The following is a 25430-nucleotide window of genomic DNA, read 5'->3' as shown; positions in this document are numbered from 1 at the left end:
ATGAACAAATTAAATGGCATCATCACATTAGAACCTGGGACTGTCTGTAGGAGAACTGAGGGCAAGTGCATGGTTCCAATTTCAAACAATTCCTAAATGATCTCCAACATAAATAAAATTTTCTAAAGAGTACCTGAATTATTTGTGTGGGAGTATGAAGAATGAGATCAATGACAATACTGAAAGATGAAGCTGAACAAATCTTTAAATTTGCAATTTAGAAATTAGTGAGTAATTTAGGAAAAAAGAACAGCTTTATTCCCTAATAAAAACTTGTCTAGAACTTTTGGAAATTATTCTGCTTTATTTCATTAGTTGTAAGATACCAGATAGAAGATTCTATACAGTCTAATAGTAGCATAGTAGTAACATATAAAGTGTCAGGGATAGATAATGAAAGATACATTCTATTTTTCCTCTCCTTTGTTCATTCTTTTTCTTTCCTGTTATTATTTCATAGTATAGGTCACTTAATATATGAACTTTTAGAACAAACCAGAGCAACCAAAGATTTTGAGGTCACTCAGAAACTGACAATTCAATCGTGAAGTAGCCAAGTCTATTTTCCTTAAATGTTATACTTGCATTTTGGTTCCTTTCACTGTATTACCCCCCACCCTAGAGGCCTGAAATAAGAAATAAGGCTCATCGTTCAATCTGACTTAAATGCCACGTGAGCAGAAGGTGAGAAAATTGTTCTTATGTAGAAGTCTCTTAGCACCAATTCACTATGAAAAGAAATGAAGACAACACAATTGTTCAGAAACTATTGTTCATTATTACAGTTTCTGAAGAGTTTCATAAATATAAACAGTGGTCATTTATGTAATTTCAATAAATATTCTTTCAACTATCAGTAAAACAAACACTAAAAACCAAAATTAAAAAATTCCTGCAAATATGGAAGTTAGCAGAAGAGAAAGAGAGAGTGAGGTGTGGTGAGGGGAGAAGGGTCCCACGAGACTGTTTCAAAGCTGAATGTAAATGCAAACCCTAACACTATATGTAGGCTGCCATATATATGACCTGGCAGCTCCCAGGGAAAAAAAAAGTCAAGCAGTTCCTAGGTGAGATCCTGGCAAAAGCAGAGCTTGTATAGTACTGGAAAAAATACCAGAGATGCATATGCTTCCAGGAGCAATGGTTGACACATGGCTCTTAAATCAATGCTTAGAGAGGCAGAACTGCAAAACCAGGGGGGGAATCCTCTAAAAGTACCTCTCTGCAGTAGGGCTGTATGGAATGAACTAGAAAATAAAGTCAGAGGCTTACACACACACACACACACACACACACACACACACCAATGTTTTACAATGCTCGAAATAGGGACACGTTGAATTCTGTGTATGTGTGTGCTTTGTTTTGTATTTTCATTTTCAGAAAAGTTCTAACATTAACTACTTTTACACTCTTTCAAGTGACATAGATGACACAGAAAATATATCACTAAGTTTGGTGGTAAAGAAGGTAGCATATTAAGAACAAATTGTACGGATGCCATGAGTTCTCTTTTCAAGAAGTAACAAAGCATGATGGGTGAAAAAAAAAAAGAGTCCAGGGCAGGAGACCTGGTTTCTGGTGGAGATTTTCCCTGACTTGAAACATAGTCTGAGATGGTACGTGGATTTCCACTAGCTCATCTGAAAAGGAAGAGTTGGACTAGATGCTCTCTAGGGCCTTTTCAGCTCTGACAACATAAGAAATCACTTTATCAAGAAGCTTCACATATTTCATCTTTAGCAACATACTTGTCAAAACTCATTTTCAGAAAGCAAGCTTGGAGTTTTTATTAACAGACTGTACCACCCTCTCAAAGATTAGTTGGTTCTGCTTCTCCTACTTTATCACTCTTGCTTCTGGTCTTGATAACTTGCCACTTTTATAACTTTCCACAATGGCCAGTAAGTTCTTCATCTTGTCCATTCAGTGAGAAAAATACGAGTGACATTAACCTAGATACACACAAAAATACAGCTACTGCAAGGAAACAGAAGTGCCAGGTCAGAATGTTGAGCTCATCACCAAAGAAGACATTTGATAAATATGAACTAAAAATATGAAAGCAAGTCTTATTTCCAGCTTTTGCTGACAAATGATCTACTAAGAAATTCAGGGTGTTTCATTCCTTACATCAGTTACAGTGCCCAGACAATTGCAAACATGCCAAGGCTCAGCTCGCTGAAACACAGAACCCCTGCCCCCCAAATGCCCAGGCTAACAGTTAATCACAGGAACCTCAAGAATTCCCAGAGACCTGAAAATTACATATCACTCTACATATTCTGGGGAAAAAAAAAATCTCGATCCTAGAGCAAAGTCTGCAGTACTACATGTAGGTATCATCTAATACTCAGGTCCTGGCAAGATATAATTCCTCAATAAATAGTTAATAAGTAAATAGGGATCATATGGTTTGCCAGGCACAAGTAGGAGTATTCACAACTTTAATATCACATGTAAGTTACATGAACACAAAAAAATGAGAGCACATCATTGGTGATTTTCCTCACTTTGTTCTATAATGCTTTCTGACAGCTAAAGCTCAAAAATCTGAGCTATTTCCCACCTAGATGTCAGATCTTGTGTCATAGAAGATCCTCTACAGCAGTGGTCCTCAAACTATGGCCCACGGGCCACATATTATATTTGTATCTGTTTTGCAAAATAAGATATATGCAGTGTGCATAAGAATTTGTTCATAAGTTTTGTTTTTACTATAGTCAGACCCTCCAATGGTCTGAGGGACAGTGAACTGGCCCCTGTTTAAAAAGTTTGAGGACCCCTGCTACAAGGTAGGTTATTACAAGTGAAATGACTTCATTTTATTCTACCTACCTAAGGACATTTGATGATGGGGGAAATCTATGTACATCAATCAGTGTGGCAAATAACAAAAAATATTCTAGTTGCATGTACCCCAATGTTCATTAAAAAAAGAGGTCAACAGCAAAGTTCCCACCAAGAGTTGTTTTTTTTTTTTTTTTGTCCTGCAAAGGATACTGCAGACCTGAAGCCACTGCACTGGTACGGTAACCGCCCAGCCACTGCCCACTCTCGGAGCAGTGCCAGGCAAATTGCTTGTCTTGGCCTGTGCTCAGCACCCATTCCAGTTCCAGGACGAAGAGGATCATCGTCACTCTGCTCTGATGTGCTAGAACCAAGAGACAAGAAAACAACTATAAAACAGTCTAAAGGAGGAAATGTTCAATCCATGGAAATTCAGTATTAACAGTTACAAACACAGGTAGAGTAGTGCTTCTTATAGGTGGAGGTTACCTCTATAGAGGGGCATGTCAAACCTGTTAGAACATTTAAAACAACAATTTCTAGTCTCTTCCTTCTCCTCAGGCTATCTCATTCCTGAGATTATATCAGATCAGAGTTCCTGTTTTCTCATTCAGGCCTAAGTTTAGGTCTATTGGCCTAGAACATAATCACTATACTGGCCCCTCCAAAGTAAAACATTTTTATCATTTTATAGATTCAACCCCACCTTGGCAAAATAGCCCTTTAGATATCTTCCACATGGGGCCGGAGAGATAGCATGGAGGTAGTATGTTTGCCTCGCATGCAGAAAGTCGGTGGTTCGAATCCCAGCTTCCCATATGGTCCCCTGAGCCTGCCAGAAGAGATTTCTGAGCATAGAGCCAGGAGTAAAACCCTTGAGTACTGCTGGGTGTGACCCAAAAACCAAAGAATATCTACCAAATAATACAGTTACCAAAATATCATCAAATGTCTGATTTTGTTATTTCAAGCATGGAGAATCTTAGGAGATATAAAAGCACTAAAATCACTATAATACTGGCCTGTCAGGGTATCAGCTACCAACAAGATTAAATATTGTCCTTAAAAGATGTGACACCTTGGACAAATTCCTAAAGATCTTTTTTTGTATCTGTGTCACCAACTGTCCAACTCAAGTTCCACCTGTGATGGAATAAAAATAAGTTCTGTAATAGGTTCAAGTGTACCAAAGTTACTCGAGGCAAAAGCACTCCTCAGCACTTTGTAACTCTTTCTCTCATAAAAGTCTTCAGTTTTCTATCTGTCATTTTCTAAGTCTAGGGGGCTGACAGTACTCTAGCAGGAAGAACCCACATGCCAGAGAAGACAAATGTGTTAAACTACTTGCTCAAAGCTATATAAACTGAGCTGAACTAAGAATTAGAGTCCTTCTCTCTTAGCTGAAGTTGGTTCTCATTATCTGGCAAGCTGCCTATGACAATTGAAAACATAAAGCGAAAATCAAAGTAAAATAAAAACACAAAAGGCCCTCTGAGAAATCAGAACACTCTCTCTCTGTCTCTGTCTTTGTCTCTCTCTCTCTGTCTCTCTCCCTCCTCTCTTTCTCCTTCCCCACCCTCTTTTCTGTTTCTGCACCACAACTGGCTTTGCTCCGGACATACTCCTATCTCTGCATTCAAGGATCACCCTTGGTGGACTTGGGGGACCATTCAGAGGTGCAAGTAATTGAACCCAGACCAACCACATACAAGGTAAGCACTTTACCCACTGTACTATCTCTCTAGCCCCTGTAGCTTTATTTTTAATCATTTTGAGAAACTCCCATTATTCCGATTTTTCTAGTGCTTTTATCAAAAATGGCTATTAGATTTTATTAAATGCTTTTATGAAGAAATTTATATGCTCCTATGCTAATTTACTTTAGCTCTTTGATCTGATGAATTTCCACTGATTTCCAAATGCTGAGATAATTTGGGACATTTGGGGGAAAAGTCCCATCTGGTCAGAGTGTATGATTCTTTTTCATTTTATTGGATTGCTAGCATTTTGGGAAGAATTTTACATATTGATCTATGGCTTATATATATATAATGTATTTTTGTAGAGCTGATTAATTTTAAATGCAGAGATAAAATCCACCACTTAAATTACTTATAATTCTTAGCAACTTTTAGCATATCACAATGTTGAAAATTATCATGGAAAATTTTCTATTTGTAGAATATTTCCATAACTCCAAAAATAAACCCTAATACCAGTAGTCCCTTCCCTTATTTCTGAAATAACCACTCATTTTCCTTCTCTAGAAATTTTTCTATTATTGTCATTTCACACTAATGTAACCGTACCAGGTATAATCATCTGTGTCTACATTCATTTTGTATTTCTTCAAGATCCATTCATGTTAAAGCACAGATTAGTTCTTCAATCCTCTTTTATGAAAACAAAAATTAAAAAAATCACTTCTTTGACATACTATCTATTGTTTATCAACTCATCCACTGATGGACATTAAGACTGTTTCCATTTTTTGACTATTAGAATAATGCTATAAATCTCAGATCAATGGAATAGAAATGAGAGCCCAGAGATTAACTGTCAGATTTATGGGAGTCCCTCTATGAAAATGGAGCTGGGCACATGAAGCGGAGCAAGGAAAGTCACTTCAATAAACAGTGTCTAGAAAACTGGATAGCACATGTTTAAAAGAAAAAAAGAAAGAAAACCTGTATCACATGCTATATCAAAAAACATAATTCAGCATGAATTAAAGAGATCAAGACTAAACAAGAATTCATAAAATTTACCATGAAAAATATAGGCAGAACTCTATGGGATCTCAAAAGCAATTTCAATTATTTGACTCAACTGAAATAGGCCTATATCAAATTAAAGAGTTTTCATGGCAAAAGAAATTTGGGCTAAAGTAAAATGACATAGGATGGAAGAAGTATTTAAATCCCATTCTTTACATAAAGAGCAAAGCATCACAAGCTCAAAAATAAAAGCAATAATAACCCCTTCCAAAACATAGAGAGAGGAGATGGGTAGACATTTCCATGAAGAGGACATGCTCTGATCATTTTCTTGTGTGGGTATGGGTATGGTATTGTGCGTGTGATGTGAGGAATCTAATCCAGGGCACTTTATTACTGAGCCACATGCCCCCCACTCTTTGAGTTATCTTTTTGAGAACCTTTTAGATGTTCCCTTTTAAGTTGCTAAATTTAGTAGCATAAAGTTATTCATAATTTTCTTATGAACCTTCAAGCAACCTTATTCTGTAATAAGAGCATCCTCTCATCCTGATATTGATCATTTGCATTTTCTCTCTTCTGTTTTCTATTTTGTGAGCTTCTGCTTTTCTCTTTCATTTAGCTTAGGTTTCTTTAGCTAAGATGATAAATATAAGACCATTATTTGTTTCTAATCTGTTTAGTGCTGTGAATTTTCCCTTAAAAACTACTTTTAGTAGATCCTATAAATTTTGATATGGTTTATGTTTTCATTTTCATTTAGTTAAAAGTACTAATTCTAATTTATTTTTTAAAGAAATCTTTTTATGACCAATGGATTATTCAGATGTGTATATTAACTTTTCCAAACATCTAAGAATTTTCTAGAGAAAATTCTGTTACTGACTTCACTTTGACTACATTTGGATCTGAACATGCCTTGTATTACTTGAATTCTTCCAAATTTATAAATGTTTTACAATCCAGAATATACTCTACCTTGTAAAATGTTTTGTGTATATTTGAAAAGAATATATTTTTGCTTTACCAAAATAGAATTTTATACTGAAATCATGAAGAACAGCTGATTAAATAGTGCTGATCAAATTGTATTTTCTGCTTACTTAATTTATCATTTCTTGGTAGATATATACAACTTAAGCATGGAGTATTGCTACACTATGATGCTTTCCATATCACCAACAAATCTGGAATAATCTAAACTGGGTCTATTAATTCTAAATACAAATTATTTTTACCATACAAAATAAGAGGAAGTATCTATTATAATTATGGACATGTCCATTTTTCTTTCTAAAGTTTCATCAGATTTTGCTTCATGAACTTCAAAGCTATTAGTTATTTTTAAGTAACAATAAACACCCAAAGAAGCAAGGTTATGTTCAGTAATGAGTGACACTGAAACAACAGGAACACTATGTTCTTCTGATGGACTGACCCCTCCTTTTTAGCACTGTCCATTTTTGGGCCACACCCGACAATGCTCAGGGGTTACTCCTGGCTCTGCCCTTAAATCACTCCTGGCAGGCTAGTGGGAATTTATAGAATGCTGGGGATAATAGATAGGCTGCATGCAAGGCAAATGCCCTAACCGCAGTGTTATGGCTCCAGCCCCTGACTCCTCCTTTTACAATTATAAATATTTAATATATTGGGGGATGTCTATCCAGGGGTTCTCAGGAGGCCTGGGTGACCCCTCATGGAAATTCTTGGCCAACAGGCCTAGAGCTTCAAGATGAGGGCCCAATGATGTGGAGCTACTCCAGCCCTGAAATGATGGACATTACCTAAGCCACACCAACTGTGCTTGGGAACCTTCAGAACCACTCCCAGTGATACTGCAGGACTTCCAACACCACAACCAGTAGTGCTGGGAATCAAGTGGGGTCAGTTACATACAAGGCTTGTGCCTTGTGCCTTAATCCCTATATTATCTCTGAGATCCCATAGCTAGTGAAATTCTCTGCTCTAAAATATACTAGATTGTTATTAACCTGTCTACTCCAGTTTCCTTTGGACTGATACATTCAAGGTTTACTTAATTCCATCCTTTAACTTTTAACATACCATTTATTTGTAATTTTAATACATTTCTTGTAGATAATTTACATTCAAGCTTGCCTATTCATTTAATCTGATGGTCTCTGACTTAATTGGATTCACAACATATACATTTAATGTGCCTGATATAATTTTTCAGATTTAAACCTATTATCTTCCTATCTGTTCATTATTTCTCCATCTGTTCCTCTTCCCTTTACTTATTATTAGTGGGGAATTATTTTATGACTCTATTTTGTCTCCGTGGCTGACTTGTTAGTTGAACCCTTTCATTTATTTATTTTAGGGTTCTTTACTCTAGAGTTAACAATATATATCTTTAACTATAGTCTTCCTTAAGATGTTAAGCCTAACTTCTTATGTTTAATTAACATAATAGTATTTTTCACAGATTTTATTTTGATTGCAATTAAAAATATAGACTTGACTTTTAAAAACAGCCACAATAGCATAAAACATTAATAATTTACTAGCATGTGATATAATTCCATTCTTTTCCCTCACTTTTATTCACTTTAATTTTGTTTTTGTTTTTGGGTCACACCCGGCAGCACTCAGGAGTCACTCCTGGCTTTACGCTCAGAATTCGCTCCTGGCAGGCATAGGGGACCATATGGGATGCCAGGATTTGAACCAGGGTCTGTCCTATGTTGGCTATGTGCAAGGTAAATGCCCTACCTCTGTGCTATCGCTCTGGCCCGCTTTTCATTTTAATCTTTTAAAAACATTTCTTAAAACAATGATTTTCAAATATCAGTTTTCCTGATGAAAAACAAATGCTATTTTATCTGGAGGCTGGTTTGGCTTACTGACTAAGAAAAAGTTTGAAAAGTTTTAAACAGGGGCCGGAGAGATAGCACAGCGGTGTTTGCCTTGCAAGCAGAAGATCCAGGACCTAAGGTGGTTGGTTTGAATCCCGGCGTCCCATATGGTCCCCCGTGCCTGCCAGGAGCTATTTCTGAGCAGATAGCCAGGAGTAAACCCTGAGCGCCGCTGGGTGTGGCCCAAAAACCAAACTAAATAAATAAATAAATAAATAAGCAAATAAAATAAATTAAATAAAATAAAAATGTTTTAAACAATTATTATTTAAGCACCATGGTTACAAAATTATTCATGATTGAGTTTCTGTCAGAATGTACACCACCCTGGGTCCAGAGCAGTGGCACAGGTGGTAGGTTTTCCTTGCATGTGCTGACCTAGGAAGGACCGTGGTTCAATCCCCTGGCATCCCATATGGTTCCCTAAGCCAGGGGTGATTTCTGAGTGCATAGCCAGGAGTAACCCCTGAGTGTCACCGGGTTGGCCCCAAAACAAACAAACAGAATGTACACCACCCTTCACCAGTGCTCTTTTCCCACCACCAATGCCCCAATTTCCCTCTAATAGCATGAGTCGTAAGTATATTTTCATTTTCCCCAACCTTCTAATCTTTTGTAATATACTTTTTCAAATAATTAAATTTTACATATTAAGTACCTCATAATAAATATCATGCAATTTTGTCTTTATTTTCAACTAAATAATAAATTTACTTTTTTCTTTTTTACTTTATTTAAACACTATAGTTATAAAGTTATAATACAGTCTTCTGGCATTAAATGCCAGAATTAAATTAAATTAAATACCAAAAGTGTAACATTTCTTCTGCCATTGTCCCCAGCTTCTCACCCACCTTTAAGCCTGTCTCCTTGGCAGGCACAAAATAATTCAAGAGATTTTAAAAAAGACAGATAGGCCTACAAGCTGCATACATGCTTTACGTTTGGAAAGCCTATTTCTCAGGTACCTATTTCCAGATACCTCTTGGTCCCCTAACAATGTTTTTTTTTTTCCTTTAGGAATGGTTTTAACTAACAAAGAACACTGAATTAGTGTACAGAAAATAATAATAACTTGGTATATGTAAATATAGTGAAAAATTATGACATTAAGTTTACTTAATATATATTGTCTCAAAGAACTCTATAATTTCTTTGGGGGGACAGTTGTGGGGACTACACTTGACACATATAACGCATAAGTGTATATATAAGTGCTCTACCACCAAGCTATATAATGAGCCCTGACAAAAACTTTACTTCTATTTCCTGACAAAGCTCAGGGATCACGCTTGGTTTTGTGTTCAGGGATCACTATTGGTGGGGTTTGGGAGGCCATAAGAGATGCTGGGGAATGAACCTGGATCAGATGCAGCAAGGCAAGCACCCTATCCACTGTACTATTTCTGGCCTGTGAACAAGAAATTTACAGATCAAAAGTTTTCTATGGGAATTTTGCTTTATCACTATATTTTGTATCTTGATTTAATTTCAGGAATAAATTTTCCTGTAGTTTTGTAAGACAATAAGTGGCAAAATTTTGTCTTCTCCTTTTTCATAGAATTATAGCTTTTTATGAAATTTAGCTTTGTATAGAAATCACAGTTGGAATTTCTGATTTCACTCAGGCCCAGGGCTTCATCTTCTATCTCAAAGTAAGTGTTCATATAAAAGTGTCTAGCTATACTGGCTCTATTTATCTCCCAAGAACAGATATAACATCGGTTCATATTTAGATCACTGAGGTTTAGTTCTTTCTTTGCTTCTGGAACATAGGAATCTACCATTTCTTCTTAGGAGTTTAGCACTACATTAAAAAGATTACTTGCAATACTTGTCATTTTTCTTTGTCTCTAGGTGTTTATAGTAAAGGGATTTCTGCAGTAGTCAATAAAATTTTCATAATTCCTAATAGACAAAGCTATATTTTGCACAGTTAAACTAGGTCATATGAAAGTCAAATAAAATGGTGTAGGATGAGGCCAAAGTACGACAGGTAAGATGCTTGCCTTGCACATGGCTGACCTAGGTCCAATCCCCAGCATTGGATATGGTCCCCAGCATATTCATGAGTAAATCCTGAGTGCAGAGGTAGAGGTAACCATGAGCAGAATAGGGAGTGACCCCAAAACAACAAAACAGAAGTTAGGATTGATGGTGTACTACCTATGTTGAAGACACAATTAATACTGTAATTCCTTTCATTAGACAAAGGAACCCTTGAATTTTTAGGACATTTTACCAAATATAGAATAAGCTCTGGCCAGTGAGTGAGTGAGAAATGGCTGCATGTGGGGGTTTCCAGGCAGAGTGCTGATTGCTCTACCTGCAGAGTCTCCACCGGGCTGTGCTTCTTCTGAGGAACTGAGCACCAGAAGTGAGCCCTGTCCTACCCTTCTCTGTTTTTTCCTGAACTCTGGAAGTTCTCCTCAGAGCCCTGGGAAGCGAACCCCAAAGAAACTACATTTGGAAGCTACCCAGCGAACCAGAAACTGAGCACCTGAAGGGAGCCCTGTCCTACTCTTCTCTGTCTTTCCTGAACTCTGGAAGCTCTCCTCAGAGCCCTGGGAAGCGAACCCCAAAGAAACTACATTCGGGAGCTACCCAGCGAGCCAGTGAGTGAGTAAGAAATGGCTGGATGTGGGGGTTTCCAGGCAGAGTGCTGATTGCTCTACCTGCAGAGTCTCCACCCGGCTGTGCTTCTTCTGAGGAAACTGAGCACCGGAAGGGAGCCCTGTCCTACCCTTCTCTGTCTTTCCTGAACTCTGGAAGCTCTCCTCAGAGCCCTGGGAAGCGAACCCCAAAGAAACTACATTCGGAAGCTACCCAGTGAGCCAGTGACTCTTCATCAGTGAGGCTTCATCCACGGAGGACTCCCCTACCTTGGAGGCAAGTCGGCCCATCCAGAAAGGGCGGAGCCAGAGAAGTGTGTTGCCTGCATCATATAACCAATGAATACCACCACAACACGTAGAAAAACCCACAATACAAGTGTGACAATGGAGAAACAACGAAGGCCAGCATCAGACATAGAGAATGAAGATGACAATTCTGATGACCAGTTAACGACCAACCAACTACTCAATCTCTCAGATAAGGACTTTAGAGTAGCAATATGGAATATACTCAAAGAACTCAAAGAAACCATGAATAGAATAGAACAGAATACTAATAAGAATCAAGAAAATATGAAGACAGAAATCACAAAACTCCAAACTGAAATAACATGTCAAATAACAGGCCTGAAAAAAATCAGTAAACGAAGTGAATAACAAAATGGATAAGCTCTGGGACAGGGTATCAGAAGCTGAGAATAGACTTGGTGCTGTGGAAGATGAGATACATAACAATTCCATACAACAGGAGAGATTGGACAAAAAACTTAAAACAAATGAACAGACAATGGAAAAATTAGTCAAAGAATGGGAACAGATAAAAATAGAGGTCTATGATAAGATCAACAGAAACAACTTAAGAATCATTGGAGTCCCAGAGACCCAGGAAGAAAATTTCCAGGAAGAATAAACGGTCAACAACATCATTAAAGAGAAACTCCCAGAGCTAAAGAATATATGTGATCAAATCCTGCATGCTCGAAGAGTACCAACCAAAAGAGACCCAAGAAAAACCACCCCAAGACACATCCTAGTCACAATGACAAATCCCACAGATAGAGACAGAATTCTGAAAACAGCAATATCAAAAGGGGAAATTACATTCAAGCAAGCATCCTTGAGATTTACAGCAGACCTGTCACCAGAAACACTAAATGCCAGAAAGCAGTGGTGGGATATTGTGAAAAGACTGAATGAAATGAATGCTTCACCTAGAATACTGTACCCAGCAAAACTCACTTTCCGGTTTGACGGAAGAATACATGGTTTCACAGACAAAAAACAGCTCAGAAACTTTACAGACTCAAAACCAGTCCTAAGAGAAAAACTGAAAGACCTAATCTAAGACAAGACTGACCAAAAGACACACCAAATTTCGATATAAAGATGGCATTAAATCCCAGGACAATTCTTTCTCTCAACGTCAATGGACTAAATGCACCAGTTAAGAGACACAGAGTGGCTAAATGGATCAAAAAACTCAATCCAACCTTCTGCTGCCTACAAGAAACGCACCTGAATAGTCAGAACAAACATAGACTCAAAATAAAAGGCTGGAGAAAAGTTATCCAAGCAAACAACACCCATAAAAAAGCTGGAGTGGCCATACTAATATCAGATAATGCAAACTTTATACTCAGGAAGGTTGTAAGGGACAAAGATGGACATTTTATATTAATCAAGGGGTATGTAGAGCAGGAAGAAATAACTCTCCTAAACATATATGCACCAAATGAGGGGTCAGCAAAATATTTAAAACAACTGTTGACAAATCTGAAAAACAATATCAATAACAACACAATAATTGTGGGGGACCTCAACACTGCTTTGTAAACACTGGATAGGTCAACCAGACTGAAACCCAACAAGAATATACTAGACCTGAGGAGAGAAATGGAAGAAAGAGGCCTAGTGGATATATATAGGACACTCCATCCCCAGAAACCTGGATACACATTCTTCTCCAATGTACATGAGACATTCTCCAGGATAGACTACATGCTGGCACATAAAACATACCTCCATAATATCAAGAGGATAGAAATTTTGCAGACTACCTTCGCTGACCACAAGGCTCTGAAATTATTTGTGAATTCCAAAGGGACTCAGAAGAAAAACTTTAACACCTGGAAGTTAAACAGCCTCATACTCAATAACCAGTGGGTCCGAGATGAAATCAAGAAGGAAATCAAAAAGTTCCTGGAAACAAATGACAATAAAGACACAAACTATCAGAACTTATGGGACACAGCAAAAGCAGTACTGAGAGGAAAATTTATAGCTTTGCAAGCACACATCAGGAAGGAAGAAGGAGCTTACCTGAGTAGCTTAATGACACGGCTAATAGAACTAGAAAGTACTCAACAAAAGGACCCAAAAATAGGAAGACAGAAGGAAATAACAAAGCTGAGAGCAGAAATCAACGAAGTGGAAACCCAAAAAACAATCCGAAAGATCAACGAAAGCAGAAGTTGGTTCTTCGAAAAAATAAACAAGATTGATAGATCACTGGCAAACCTAACAAAGAAAGAGAGAGAGAGAAACTTGATAACTCGTATTAGGAATGAAAAAGGAGAGATCACTACTGATATAACAGAGATTCAAAGGGTAATCAGAAACTACTTTGAAAAACGCTATGCCACTAAAAATGAGAACCTGGAAGAAATGGATAAATTCTTGGACTCTTATAATCTTCCACGGTTGAAAGAAGAGGATGTAGCATATCTAAACACCCCCATCACCATTGATGAAATAAAAATGGTAATCAAAAGTCTGCCCAAAAACAAAAGCCCAGGCCCAGATGGATTCACTAATGAATTCTATCAAACTTTCCAAGAGGAACTACTACCAATCCTGGCAAGACTCTTTCATAAAATTGAACAAGTGGAAACACTCCCAAATAGCTTTTATGAAGCCAACATCACCTTGATACCTAAACCAGACAGAGATGCTACGAAAAAAGAAAATTACAGACCAATATCGCTGATAAATGCAGATGCAAAGATCCTCAACAAAATCCTGGCAAATAGGATTCAATACCTCATTAAGAAGATCATCCACTACGATCAAGTAGGTTTCATCCCAGGAATGCAAGGATGGTTTAACATCCGTAAATCTATCAACATAATACACAACATCAACAACAAGAAAAATAAAAACCACATGATTATATCAATAGATGCAGAGAAAGCATTTGACAAGGTCCAACACCCATTCTTGATCAAAACTCTCAGCAAGATGGGAATGGAAGGAACCTTTCTCAATATAGTTAAGGCCATCTACCACAAGCCAGTGGCAAATATTATCCTCAATGGAGAAAAACTAAAGCCTTCCCTCTAAATTCTGGCACAAGACAAGGCTGTCCTCTCTCACCACTCCTATTCAACATAGCACTGGAAGTACTTGCTATAGCGATTAGGCAAGAAAAAGATATCAAGGGAATCCAGATAAGAAAGGAAGAAGTCAAGCTCTCACTGTTTGCAGATGACATGATGCTCTACTTAGAAAACCCAAAGACTCTACCAAAAAGCTTCTAGAAACAATAGACTCATATAGCAAGGTGGCAGGCTACAAAATTAACAGACAAAAATCAATGGCCTTTCTATACACCAATAGTAATAAGGAAGAAATAGACATTAAGAAAACAACCCCATTCACAATAGTGCCACACAAACTCAAATATCTTGGAATCAACTTGACTAAAAATGTGAAAGACCTATACAAAGAAAACTATAAAACTCTGCTCCAAGAAATAAGAGAGGACACGCAGAAATGGAAACACATACCCTGCTCATGGATTGGCAGGATTAACATCATCAAAATGGCAATACTCCCCAAGGCGTTATACAGATTCAACGCTATCCCTCTAAAGATACCTATGACATTCTTCAAAGAGGTAGATCAGGCACTTTTGAAATTTGTTTGGAACAATAAACACCCTAGAATAGCTAAAGCAATCATTGGGAAAAAGAATATGGGAGGAATTACTTTCCCCAACTTTAAACTTTACTACAAAGCAATAGTTATCAAAACAGCATGGTATTGGAATAAAGACAGGTCCTCAGATCAGTGGAACAGGCTTGAATACTCAGAAAATGTTCCCCAGACATACAATCACCTAATTTTTGATAAAGTAGCAGGAAATCCTAAATGGAGCAAGGAAAGCCTCTTCAACAAGTGGCGTTGGCACAACTGGCTAGCCACTTGCAAAAAATTGAACTTAGACCCCCAGCTAACATCATGTACGAAGGTAAAATCCAAATGGATTAAAGACCTCGATATCCGACCCCAAACCATAAGATATATAGAACAACACATAGGCAAAACTCTCCAGGACATTGAGACTTCAGGCATCTTCAAGGAGGAAACTGCACTCTCCAAGCAAGTGAAAACAGAGATTAACAGATGGGAATATATTAAGTTGAGAGCTTCTGCACCTCAAAGGAAATAGTGCCCAGGATACAAGAGCCACCCACTGAGTGGGAGAATCTATTCACCCAATACCCATCAGACAAAGGGCTAATCTCCAAAATATACAAGGCACTGACAGAAATTTACAAGAAAAAAACATCTAATCCCATCAAAAAATGGGGAGAAGAAATGAACAGACACTTTGACAAAGAAGAAATACAAATGGCCAAAAGACACATGAAGAAATGCTCCACATCACTAATCATCAGAGAGATGCAAATCAAAACAACAATGAGATACCACCTCACACCACAGAGAATGGCACACATCACAAAGAATGAGAACAAACAGTGCTGGCGGGGATGTGGAGAGAAAGGAACCCTTATCCACTGCTGGTGGGAATGCCGTCTAGTTCAACCTTTATGGAAAGCAATATGGAGATTCCTCCAAAAACTGGAAATCGAGCTCCCATACGATCCAGCTATACCACTCCTAGGAATATACCCTAAGAACACAAAAATACAATACAAAAATCCCTTCCTTACACCTATATTCATTGCAGCACTATTTACCATAGCAAGACTCTGGAAACAACCAAGATGCCCTTCAACAGACGAATGGCTAAAGAAACTGTGGTACATATACACAATGGAATATTATGCAGCTGTCAGGAGGGATGAAGTCATGAAATTTTCCTATACATGGATGTACACAGTATCTATTATGCTGAGTGAAATAAGTCAGAGAGAGAGAGAAAAACGCAGAATGGTCTCACTCATCTATGGGTTTTAAGAAAAATGAAAGACATTCTTGCAATAATAAATTTCAGACACAAAAGAGAAAAGAGCTGGAAGTTCCAGCTCACCTCAGGAAGCTCACCACAAAGAGTGATGAGTTTAGGTAGAGAAATAACTACATTTTGAACTGTCCTAATATTGAGAATGTATGAGGGAAATGCAGAGCCTGTTTAGGGTACAGGCGGGGGTTGGGTGGGGAGGTGGGAGATTTGGGACTTGGGTGATGGGAATGTTGCACTGGTGATGGGTGGTGTTCCTTTTATGACTGAAACCCAAACACAATCATGTATGTAATCAAGGTGTTTAAATAAAAAAAATAAATAAATAAACTTGATTTGCAAATTAAAAAAAAAAAAGAATAAGCTCTAATGAGAGCAGCTTATTGCTAAATTAGCCCCTCTTCTATTGGCCTTTTATAGTATTTTAAGGCAGTGTGGTGTACCAGACAGATAAAAGCTCTGGGATTTGGAGTCATCAATGCCTGGTCTGATTTTTTTAAATAAATCACTTAATTTAAAGACCTGGTATTACAGAGTTGCTCATAATACATTTGTTCCAAGACTAATACCATCACAAATATAAACTTCCCTCCAAGACTGTCCTCAGGTTCCCACCCATTTCCAAATCTACTCCATTGGCAGGATGAAATAATACATTTTATATTGCTGTTTATAGGTAAGAGGTAATTAATTTTTTAAATAACACAATAAGAATTTTTGTGAAAATTAATTTATCATGCAATGAGGTCATTAAGCCACTGTCAGAAGGTTTGCTAAGTGATTTGATGCTAGTAGATTTTCTGTTGTTTTGTTTCTGAACATTAGGTGGCTTTAAACCCAGGTTGCTGTCTAAGCTGGTGTGTTCCTAATGAAATTAAAGTATGTTTGAGGAGATGCACACCTGGCAGTATTCAGGGGTTACTCCTGAATCTGCACTCAGGAATTACTCCTGGTGAAGCTCTGGGGACCATATGGATGCCAGAGATCGAATAACCATGACACAGAGTTAAAAGTAGTTGATGGCTAAGTTTCAGTCATACAGTGTTCCAACACCCTTCTGTTCATCAGTGTACATTTCCCACCACCGAAGTCCCCAATTTCCTTCCCATTCCTTCCCCAACTGTCTCTATGACAGATTCTTCACCTCCCTTTCCCTCTTGGCCCCCCCTCTTCCTTCCCCACATTTTTCCTTTTTAGGCACACAGTGTATAATACTTTACTGAGAGGGTATAATGTATACCACTTCTCTTCCTTTCAGCACCCAGTTCTTGCCCAGAGTGATCATTTCCAACTATAATTGCCATATTGGTTCTGTCCCTGTCCTTAACTGTACTCCCCCCTATTCCTTTGTAGCATCATATTCATTTGCAAGATAAAAATAAAATTTTAATACCTCAGTATGAGTATAATACCCAAAACAACAGAAATAAAGACCAGGAGGATTGGTCCGTGGTAGAAAGTTTGTCACAAAGATGATCTTTTTGACAATATTAATTCTTCCAATCCATGAAAAGGAGTTTTTTCCCATTTATGAGTGAAAATTTATTTCTTCTAGTAATAATTTCAGTGTTTTAAGTAAAATCTTCTCATGTGATGGGGGACATCATTCATGAACATTTCAATGTCTATGTAAAAGAAAACACTATTCTTATACTTACCCTGATAATTTTTCACAGGAGTCATCTTGTTATAATCTTCTGATAGAATAAATTCCTGAAAAGGCAACAAGGAAATACTTAAGTGATTACTTATATTTTGTTAAAAAGAATTACTTAAAGCAAGCATCATCAGAGGATTACACCTAACACTAATATTTCATTATTCAATTCAATCTATTTTTCTACATTCTCAAAATGTAAAATCATTTTCAAAATTTCACAATCATAAACATGATCTACTTTGTTTAACTTTTTACCTCCTGATGTTGTTTTTGTTTTTGAAGAAAGGAGAGTATGTCTAAGAAGACAATTTGATCAAGATTAGTCATCTGATACTAGTCAGTTAGGGAATGATATTTAAGGACACCTGAAAGTGCTGATGGGCTAATCCCAATTTAGTGATTGGGGGATCACTCTTGACAGCCCTTGGGGAACTGAGTTGCCAGGAATCAAACCTATGTCTCCTGCATAAAAAGTCTTCTGAGCTATCTCTACAACCCTCCCAGATAGTGGCCAATTTTGAAGATAAAATTGATTCAGATTATTTTTCTCTCAGTGGTATAAGTCAAAAACTTAAAAGCTTCTTGCCAGTGACCAAATGGATAGCAAATCTTCACTAGAGGAAGGTTAGGTAACTTTAAGATTCTATTTCTAATGCCAACAACTTATTTTCCCTTACTATAATCTTCTTATAGTTTACTCAGTCATTCTTATGTTTCTTGGACACCTGGTATGATACTGACAAGGAGGTAACTAATAAATATTAATTAAATGGATATGTGAGCATCATCTCCAATATTTGTTGGAATATCTAATTAGTTTTAAAAAAACTGTTTTTAGGGACCGAAGAGATAGCATATAGGTAGGGTGTTTGCCTTGCATGCAGAAGGACGGTGGCATCCCATATGGTCCCCCTGAGTGCTGCCGGGTGTGACCCAAAAACCAAAAAAAAAAAAATCTGTTTTGAAACACATTATATATACTCTTTTGAAACTGAATAAAAGATGAAGTGATTTTGTGCATGCATAAATACACTTCCCCTACCCATCTATATTTATACAATGGCCCATATGTAGATATCAATCAAGCATTTATAAACTCCAGGTAGGCCTGAGTCCTTTAGCATCTTTTAAATGCAAACTATTCGCACACTCTTGACTAAACTGTCAAATATAAGGAAAGCTAAATTGATGTCATCATCTGAGCTTAAAAAGCAGAACAAGGGATCTTTTCAAAACATTTGGCAGCTTCTAGAAGCTTTCTTTGTTAACTTAAAGAATGGTTGGGTGGTAGGACAGACATAACCTCCTTACCTGTTATTTGGGTATTTACTGATTTCACAAAATTTGTGTTGATTTTTAAAAAATAACCACAAAGGTAAATGTAGTCATGTGAAGGGACATGCAAGGTAACAAAGCACAACAGGCAGTCCTCCCTGTTAGGCACTTAACTACACGTGAATTTTTTCCCCCATGAACTCAATAATAACATTATTCACCTTGTTACTTCTAAAATTCATGTCATTCCTTCAAAATGTGGCATTATATCTACTATTTGCTTTAGACGAGTTCATAAATAGAGCAGCCTAATTTTTAAAGAAGTAAAAATAATGCTTCCATAAGAAACATGAGTGTGATTTTGGAAAAATTATGCATATGTTTAACAATTCTCTACCACTCTGGTACCAAGCAGAAAACACATCACACATGCGCACATACACACACATACACACAAACACACACACGACTAATACTCTGAGTTCATGTTATTTGAATACTTCAATTCTTTTTGGAACATAAGCAAAATATAAAATAGCTTGATGAATATCCACATACAGAATTAACATATACATACAGAACACAAATACCAGACCACTGAATGGCTAAACTTAATTTTCTGTTCATTTCCTTTGCCCATAGGGAAAAAAAAAAATGGAGAAAACTTGAAACATTTTGTCAGCACCTTTTTCATTATATTTTTGATCACAGAGGCAATATACTGTTCTAGAAAATGTAAAATTAACATTTTTAATGTTATTTAATGATATTTATCTGAGAGAAATAAGTTATAAAACAAAATATTATTTAATGCTTTCTTTGCCTTTAACAAATCATGCTTATCAAACTAGATCAATATATACTTATCAATTTAATTCTTTTAAATGACTGTATGGATATAATTATCTTCATTCTTGAATATTTTATACCCTATTTCCCTTAGAAATATTATATTAATGCATTCCACTTCTTTGTATTTATAGGAATATTTCAATCTTGAACAAGAAGACATTACTATTTAAAATATACTTCCAAATTACTTTCTATTAAAAATAACATTTTATACTATAAAATTTTGGCTATAGCTCAGATTATTTAATTAACATTGACTAAAGTTCAGCCCCAAGAGCAAATGAGCAAAAATACAGGCTTTAAACTCAGGAGCCCCGGATTTGATCTTTGGCACCAAATGGTATCCTGAGCACAGAACATGGAGTAGCCCAAGTCCAAAACAAAAACTTCAGAAGGAATCAAATCAAACTCATACAGTGTTCAAATTACATATTTCTTTCATTTGTGTATATAAATTTCTGCATATCTTTTCTGCATATCTACCACCTGCTTTTTAAAGATTATTTTTTCTTTTGGGGAACATTTCTGAGTTTCACAGAAAAACTGCAAGGAAAGTAGATACACTGTGCCCATTTCCCCATTATGAAAACTAGCATCAAATTATTCCCTTTTCATAAACTTGCATCAGTACTTCAAGATTTACTCTTAATGTCCTATATTATGTAGATTTTCACAAAACGTACAATAAATTACTCCATCGTGAAATGCCATACAGAACACTCCCACTGTCCTAAAACCCTCTGTGCTCTATCCACTCATTTCTTTAGCCCTATCTAACCCCTGGCATCACTTATCTTTTTACCATTTCCAAAGTTTCAACTTTTTATATTTTCATAGTTTGAATCATACAGTAATCAGACTTTTCAGACTGCCAAGTTTCTCACTTACCAAATTTCATTTATTTAAATACTTTGTTTTATTCAAGGCTTGATTGATAGTTCATTTCCTTTTAGCAATGAATAATATCCCATTGTCTGGAGAAATCAGTGAAACACTACTGAGGAAATCTTATTCACTTCCAAGTTTTGGCAATTATCAATGGTGCTGCTATAAATATCTGTGTAAGGTGTATAAATATATGATTTCGGTTTCCTTGAGTAAATACTAAGGAACCTCAATTGCTAGGCTGTATGGTAAAAAAAAATATAATAAAGCTTGCTTCTATTAGAAACAGCCAAATTGTCTTTGAAAAGCTAGCTGTACTACTCTGCATCCCAAGGGCACTTGGAATAAGTATAAGGAAGATGATGCTGCTCCATTCTAGATATTTCCTTTATCCTATAACTCTTATTGCTACTGCTGGTGTAATGGCCAGGGGTACTACACACTTATTATTGTAATCAACAAAGGTCACATACTGGACTGAGGCTCTCACAGTCAGTCATATATTTAAGTTCTGTTGACTAAACACGTTCTTGCAGAGTAGGGAACGGGGAATCATAGCTTAGAGTCCTTTGTTGAGGGATCACCCACTAGATGTGTGTGATCATTTCCAACTATCATTGTCATGGTATATACTGAACTGTTTTTAATACTCACTGTAACAGGTCAAACACTACTTGATAAATAAGGAAGACCTTAGTACTTATTTACACTCTCAATGTCACCTTTGAAGAAATGTGTTAACATTCTGACATACCTTGCACACTTTTTTTCTTATCTTTCCTACAAGTATATACAAATGTACTTGTTATTTTTGTTTGTTACATAAAAATAAAATCACACTTATAGATATTGTAACTTGTTGGTTTAATTTACAATACATAATAACCTTTCCAGAGCAAAGCACATGATTCTAACTAATTTGTACTGCTAATCACATAATACATAAATATGCCATATTTTTTCAAATAGTTCAATGTTGGGGCCAGAGAGATATCATGGAGGTAGGGCATTTGCTTTGCATGCAGAAGGACGGTGGTTCGAATCCCGGCATCCCATATTGTCCCCTCTGCCTGCCGGGAGCAATTTCTGAGTGTAGAGTCAGGAGTAACTCCTGAGCACTGCCGAGTGTGACCCAAAAACCAAAATAATAATAATAATAATAATAAAAATAACAATAATAATAATGATGATTATAATAATAATACAAATAGTTCAATGGTAAGTGGGTATTCTGTCTATATCCTGTTTTTATAATAGTAATAATACAGTAATCATATTCTTGCATGTATAAATATATGAACTAGACTGTACATTTGTCATTAACTTTTTCATATCACCTTCCAAAGTATGAATATAAAGCACTTCAACTGTTCACCACATCAACTGTCTAACAGTTATTTCTCCAAAACTGCTCAACGCTACCTATTGTCATCTTGGATATTTTTTGCCAGGGGTACCCTCCCTTCTGGAAAACTTAGCAGTTGTAGCCAATAAAATTAAATAAATTTGAAAAAGTGGAAAAAATTTGGGGCCAGAGTGATAGCGCAGCAGTAGGGTATTTGCCTTACACGTGGCTGACCCAGGACAGACCATGGTTCGATCCCTGGCATCCCATATGGTCCCCCAAGCCAGAAGCCATGTTCAAACCTGGCCAGTTCTATAGACTCATTCTTTTCTTGAACAAAGTGTAAACTGAGCTGTGAAAGATCATGGGTACACCGGCCCACACAGCAGAAAGCTGTCTATATTGGGAGGAGATGGAAGAACAAGTCCCACCCTGCAGAACTCATGACTGCTGCCTCCATCACCCAAAATTACTATTTTTCCAATGGCCCTGCCTAATCACTGACCCTCTAAAATTCACTTCAAGGACACAAATCTGACCAAATCTCATTACAATGGTTCTGGAGCTTATATCACCAGGGCTTTTTGGACTGAGTGTGGGCACCCTCCCCCATTTTTTCCTTTGTCCAGGAACCCTGGCAACTGGGTACTTGCCCCTAAAATTCATACTATCTATAATAGTGCTGTGAACCTCTGGACAACTTCATTAATTTAATGCTGTCATCCCTACAGGAACACCCCAATTTATCAGAATGGACAGCTAGCAAGAGCTTACTAAGCCTTCTGCCACTGTATTAACAGATAAAATAATTTTCACAAATATGCTTGCTACTGAACTTTTTTTTTCTTTTTTAAACTTTCTTCTCTTCCTTTTTATTTTTCTTCCTTTATATCAATAACTTTGCTTTCACTTATCTAAAAACAAATATATTTTATTTCACTAATCTTCACTTGTTTCACATCTAGAAACAAATGTGTTATATGTTTTAAATAAATTTTTAAAAAAAATGGAAAAATGCAATAGCCTATCTTAATATGCTTTTTTTGGTTATAATTCATTTTTTCCTAAAAACTTCCCATTCAAATCCTTCTGTGGCTTTTTCTCCTTCAAACAGAGTTCCCAACAAAACTTTCTTGTTATTGCTCTATCTACAGTTGTAATATCAAAAGTGAAGGCCAAATGAGCAGAGAAAGTTAAGTAATATTATCATGAAACTGGACCATATTTCCTTAAGAGGCCCAGCTCGTTTTCCAACATATAGGCTAAGTTAATACCAGGTTTGAACTATTAACCTACTGATTCCTCTATTACTGTAATTGTTTTGAGTATATATTTTTATTTTTAAAATTTACCAGTGGCTGCTGCATTTGCCACCTCAGCTTATACTCAAGTCACTAAGTTTTCCCAGATTTAGGGTAAATGGGGGGTGTGTGTCGGTTTATACTCAGGTTGGCTTATACTTGAGTATATACAGTTCAATATATAGTATATACAGTATATACTACTCAATGAAACCTAACACTTTTTAAATTTTCTGTTTATACTTCAAATTCAAATTCAAAAATAGATGCTAAACAAGTATACTTTTAATATTTACTATTCTGATCAGAGGAATATACATTTACTGTAGATAAAAGTCATGTAACAATATATCAAGAAATTTAAATGTATATAATACTCCTGATTTTCTGATTAATTTCTTTTCCCCTTATTAACATAAAGAAATATACAATTGAAACATTAATACTCCTATCAGACAAGGGCTAATATCAAAATATACAAGGTTCTGACAGAACTTAATAAGAAAAAAAATACCCCATCAAAAATGGGGAAAAGGGGTCGGAGAGGTAGCATGGAGGTAGGGCGTTTGCCTTGTATGCAGAAGAATGGTGGTTTGAATCCCGGCATCCCATATGGTCCCTTGAATCTGCCAGAAGCGATTTCTGAGCGTGGAGCCAGGAGCACCCCTGAGCACTGACAGTGTGACCCCAAAACAAACAAACAAAAACAAAAAATAAACAGAGGAATACAAATGGCCAAAACACACATAAAAAAAATGCTCCAAATCACACTAATCATCAGAGAGATGCAAATCAAAACTACAATGAGGTACCATCTCACACCAGAGACTGGCACACATCACAAAGAACAAGAACAATCCGTGCTGGAGGGAATGTGGAGAGAAAGGAGCTCTTATTCACTGCTGGTGGGAATGCCATCTAGTCCAGCCCTTACAGAAAACATAAATAATAACTGAAAATTGAACTCCCATATGATTCAGCTATTCCACTCCTAAGATATACCCCAGGAACACAAAAATACAATTCAAAAATCCCTTCCTCACACCTATATACATTACAACACTGTTTACAATAGCCAGACTCTGGAAAGAACCAAGATGCTCAACAACAGATGAATGGCTAAAGAAACTATGGTACATATACACAATGGAATACTATGCAGCCGTCAGGAGAGATGAAGTCATGAAATTTTCCTATACATGGATGTACATGGAATCTATTATGCTGAGTGAAATAAGTCAGAGGGAGAGAAATAGACACAGAATTGTCTCACTCATCTATGGGTTTTAAGAAAAATTAAAGATATTACTGTAATAAGGCCTAGAGACAATGGAGTTAAGGACTGGAAAGGTCAGAAGGACTGGCTCACAATTTGAAGAGTGATGAATGCTATTAGGAAAATAACTACACTAGCAACTAGCATGACAATGTTAAAGAATGAGAGAAGCGGGGCCGGGCGGTGGCGCTCGAGGTAAGGTGCCTGCTTTACCTGCGCTAGCCTAGGAGACGGACCGCGGTTCGATCCCCCGGCGTCCCATATGGTCCCCCAAGCCAGGAGCGACTTCTGAGCGCATAGCCAGGAGTAACCCCTGAGCATCACCGGGTGTGGCCCAAAAACCAAAAAAAAAAAAAAAAAAAAAAAGAATGAGAGAAGTAAAATGCCTGTTGCAAATATAGGCAGGGGCGGGGGAGGAGGGGGGAACTGGTGGAGGGAATGTTGCACTGGTGAAGGGGTATTCTGTTTATGACTGAAACCCAACCACAAACAGGCTTTTAATCATGGTGCTTAAATAAAAATCTATATATTTAAAAAAAAAAGCATTAATACTACACTGCTCCTTTGTAGTTCTCTTTTTAAACTTACATAACATTACTGCATGGGCATTTCCATACACTAAAGAT

The 25430-nt window shown here is 36.9% G+C and overlaps 1 protein-coding gene across 1 annotated transcript in view; it reads right to left on the bottom strand.

The window, feature by feature from the left end:
- WDFY2 (WD repeat and FYVE domain containing 2) overlaps window positions 1–25430 on the bottom strand; it is a 236699-nt gene that overhangs the window by 54339 nt on the left and 156930 nt on the right. Inside the window, exons 4-5 of the mRNA XM_049778481.1 lie at window positions 17869–17923; window positions 3004–3154 (exon numbers count right to left, since the gene is read on the bottom strand). Coding sequence (XP_049634438.1) covers window positions 3004–3154; window positions 17869–17923 — 206 coding nt within the window. The remainder of the gene's footprint in view (window positions 1–3003; window positions 3155–17868; window positions 17924–25430) is intronic.

This window comes from Suncus etruscus, chromosome 8 (genome assembly GCF_024139225.1).
Source record: "Suncus etruscus isolate mSunEtr1 chromosome 8, mSunEtr1.pri.cur, whole genome shotgun sequence".
Classification (NCBI taxonomy): domain Eukaryota; kingdom Metazoa; phylum Chordata; class Mammalia; order Eulipotyphla; family Soricidae; genus Suncus; species Suncus etruscus.
Note: the sequence above shows the minus strand (reverse complement) of the source record. Positions and strands in the feature narration are given on the sequence as shown.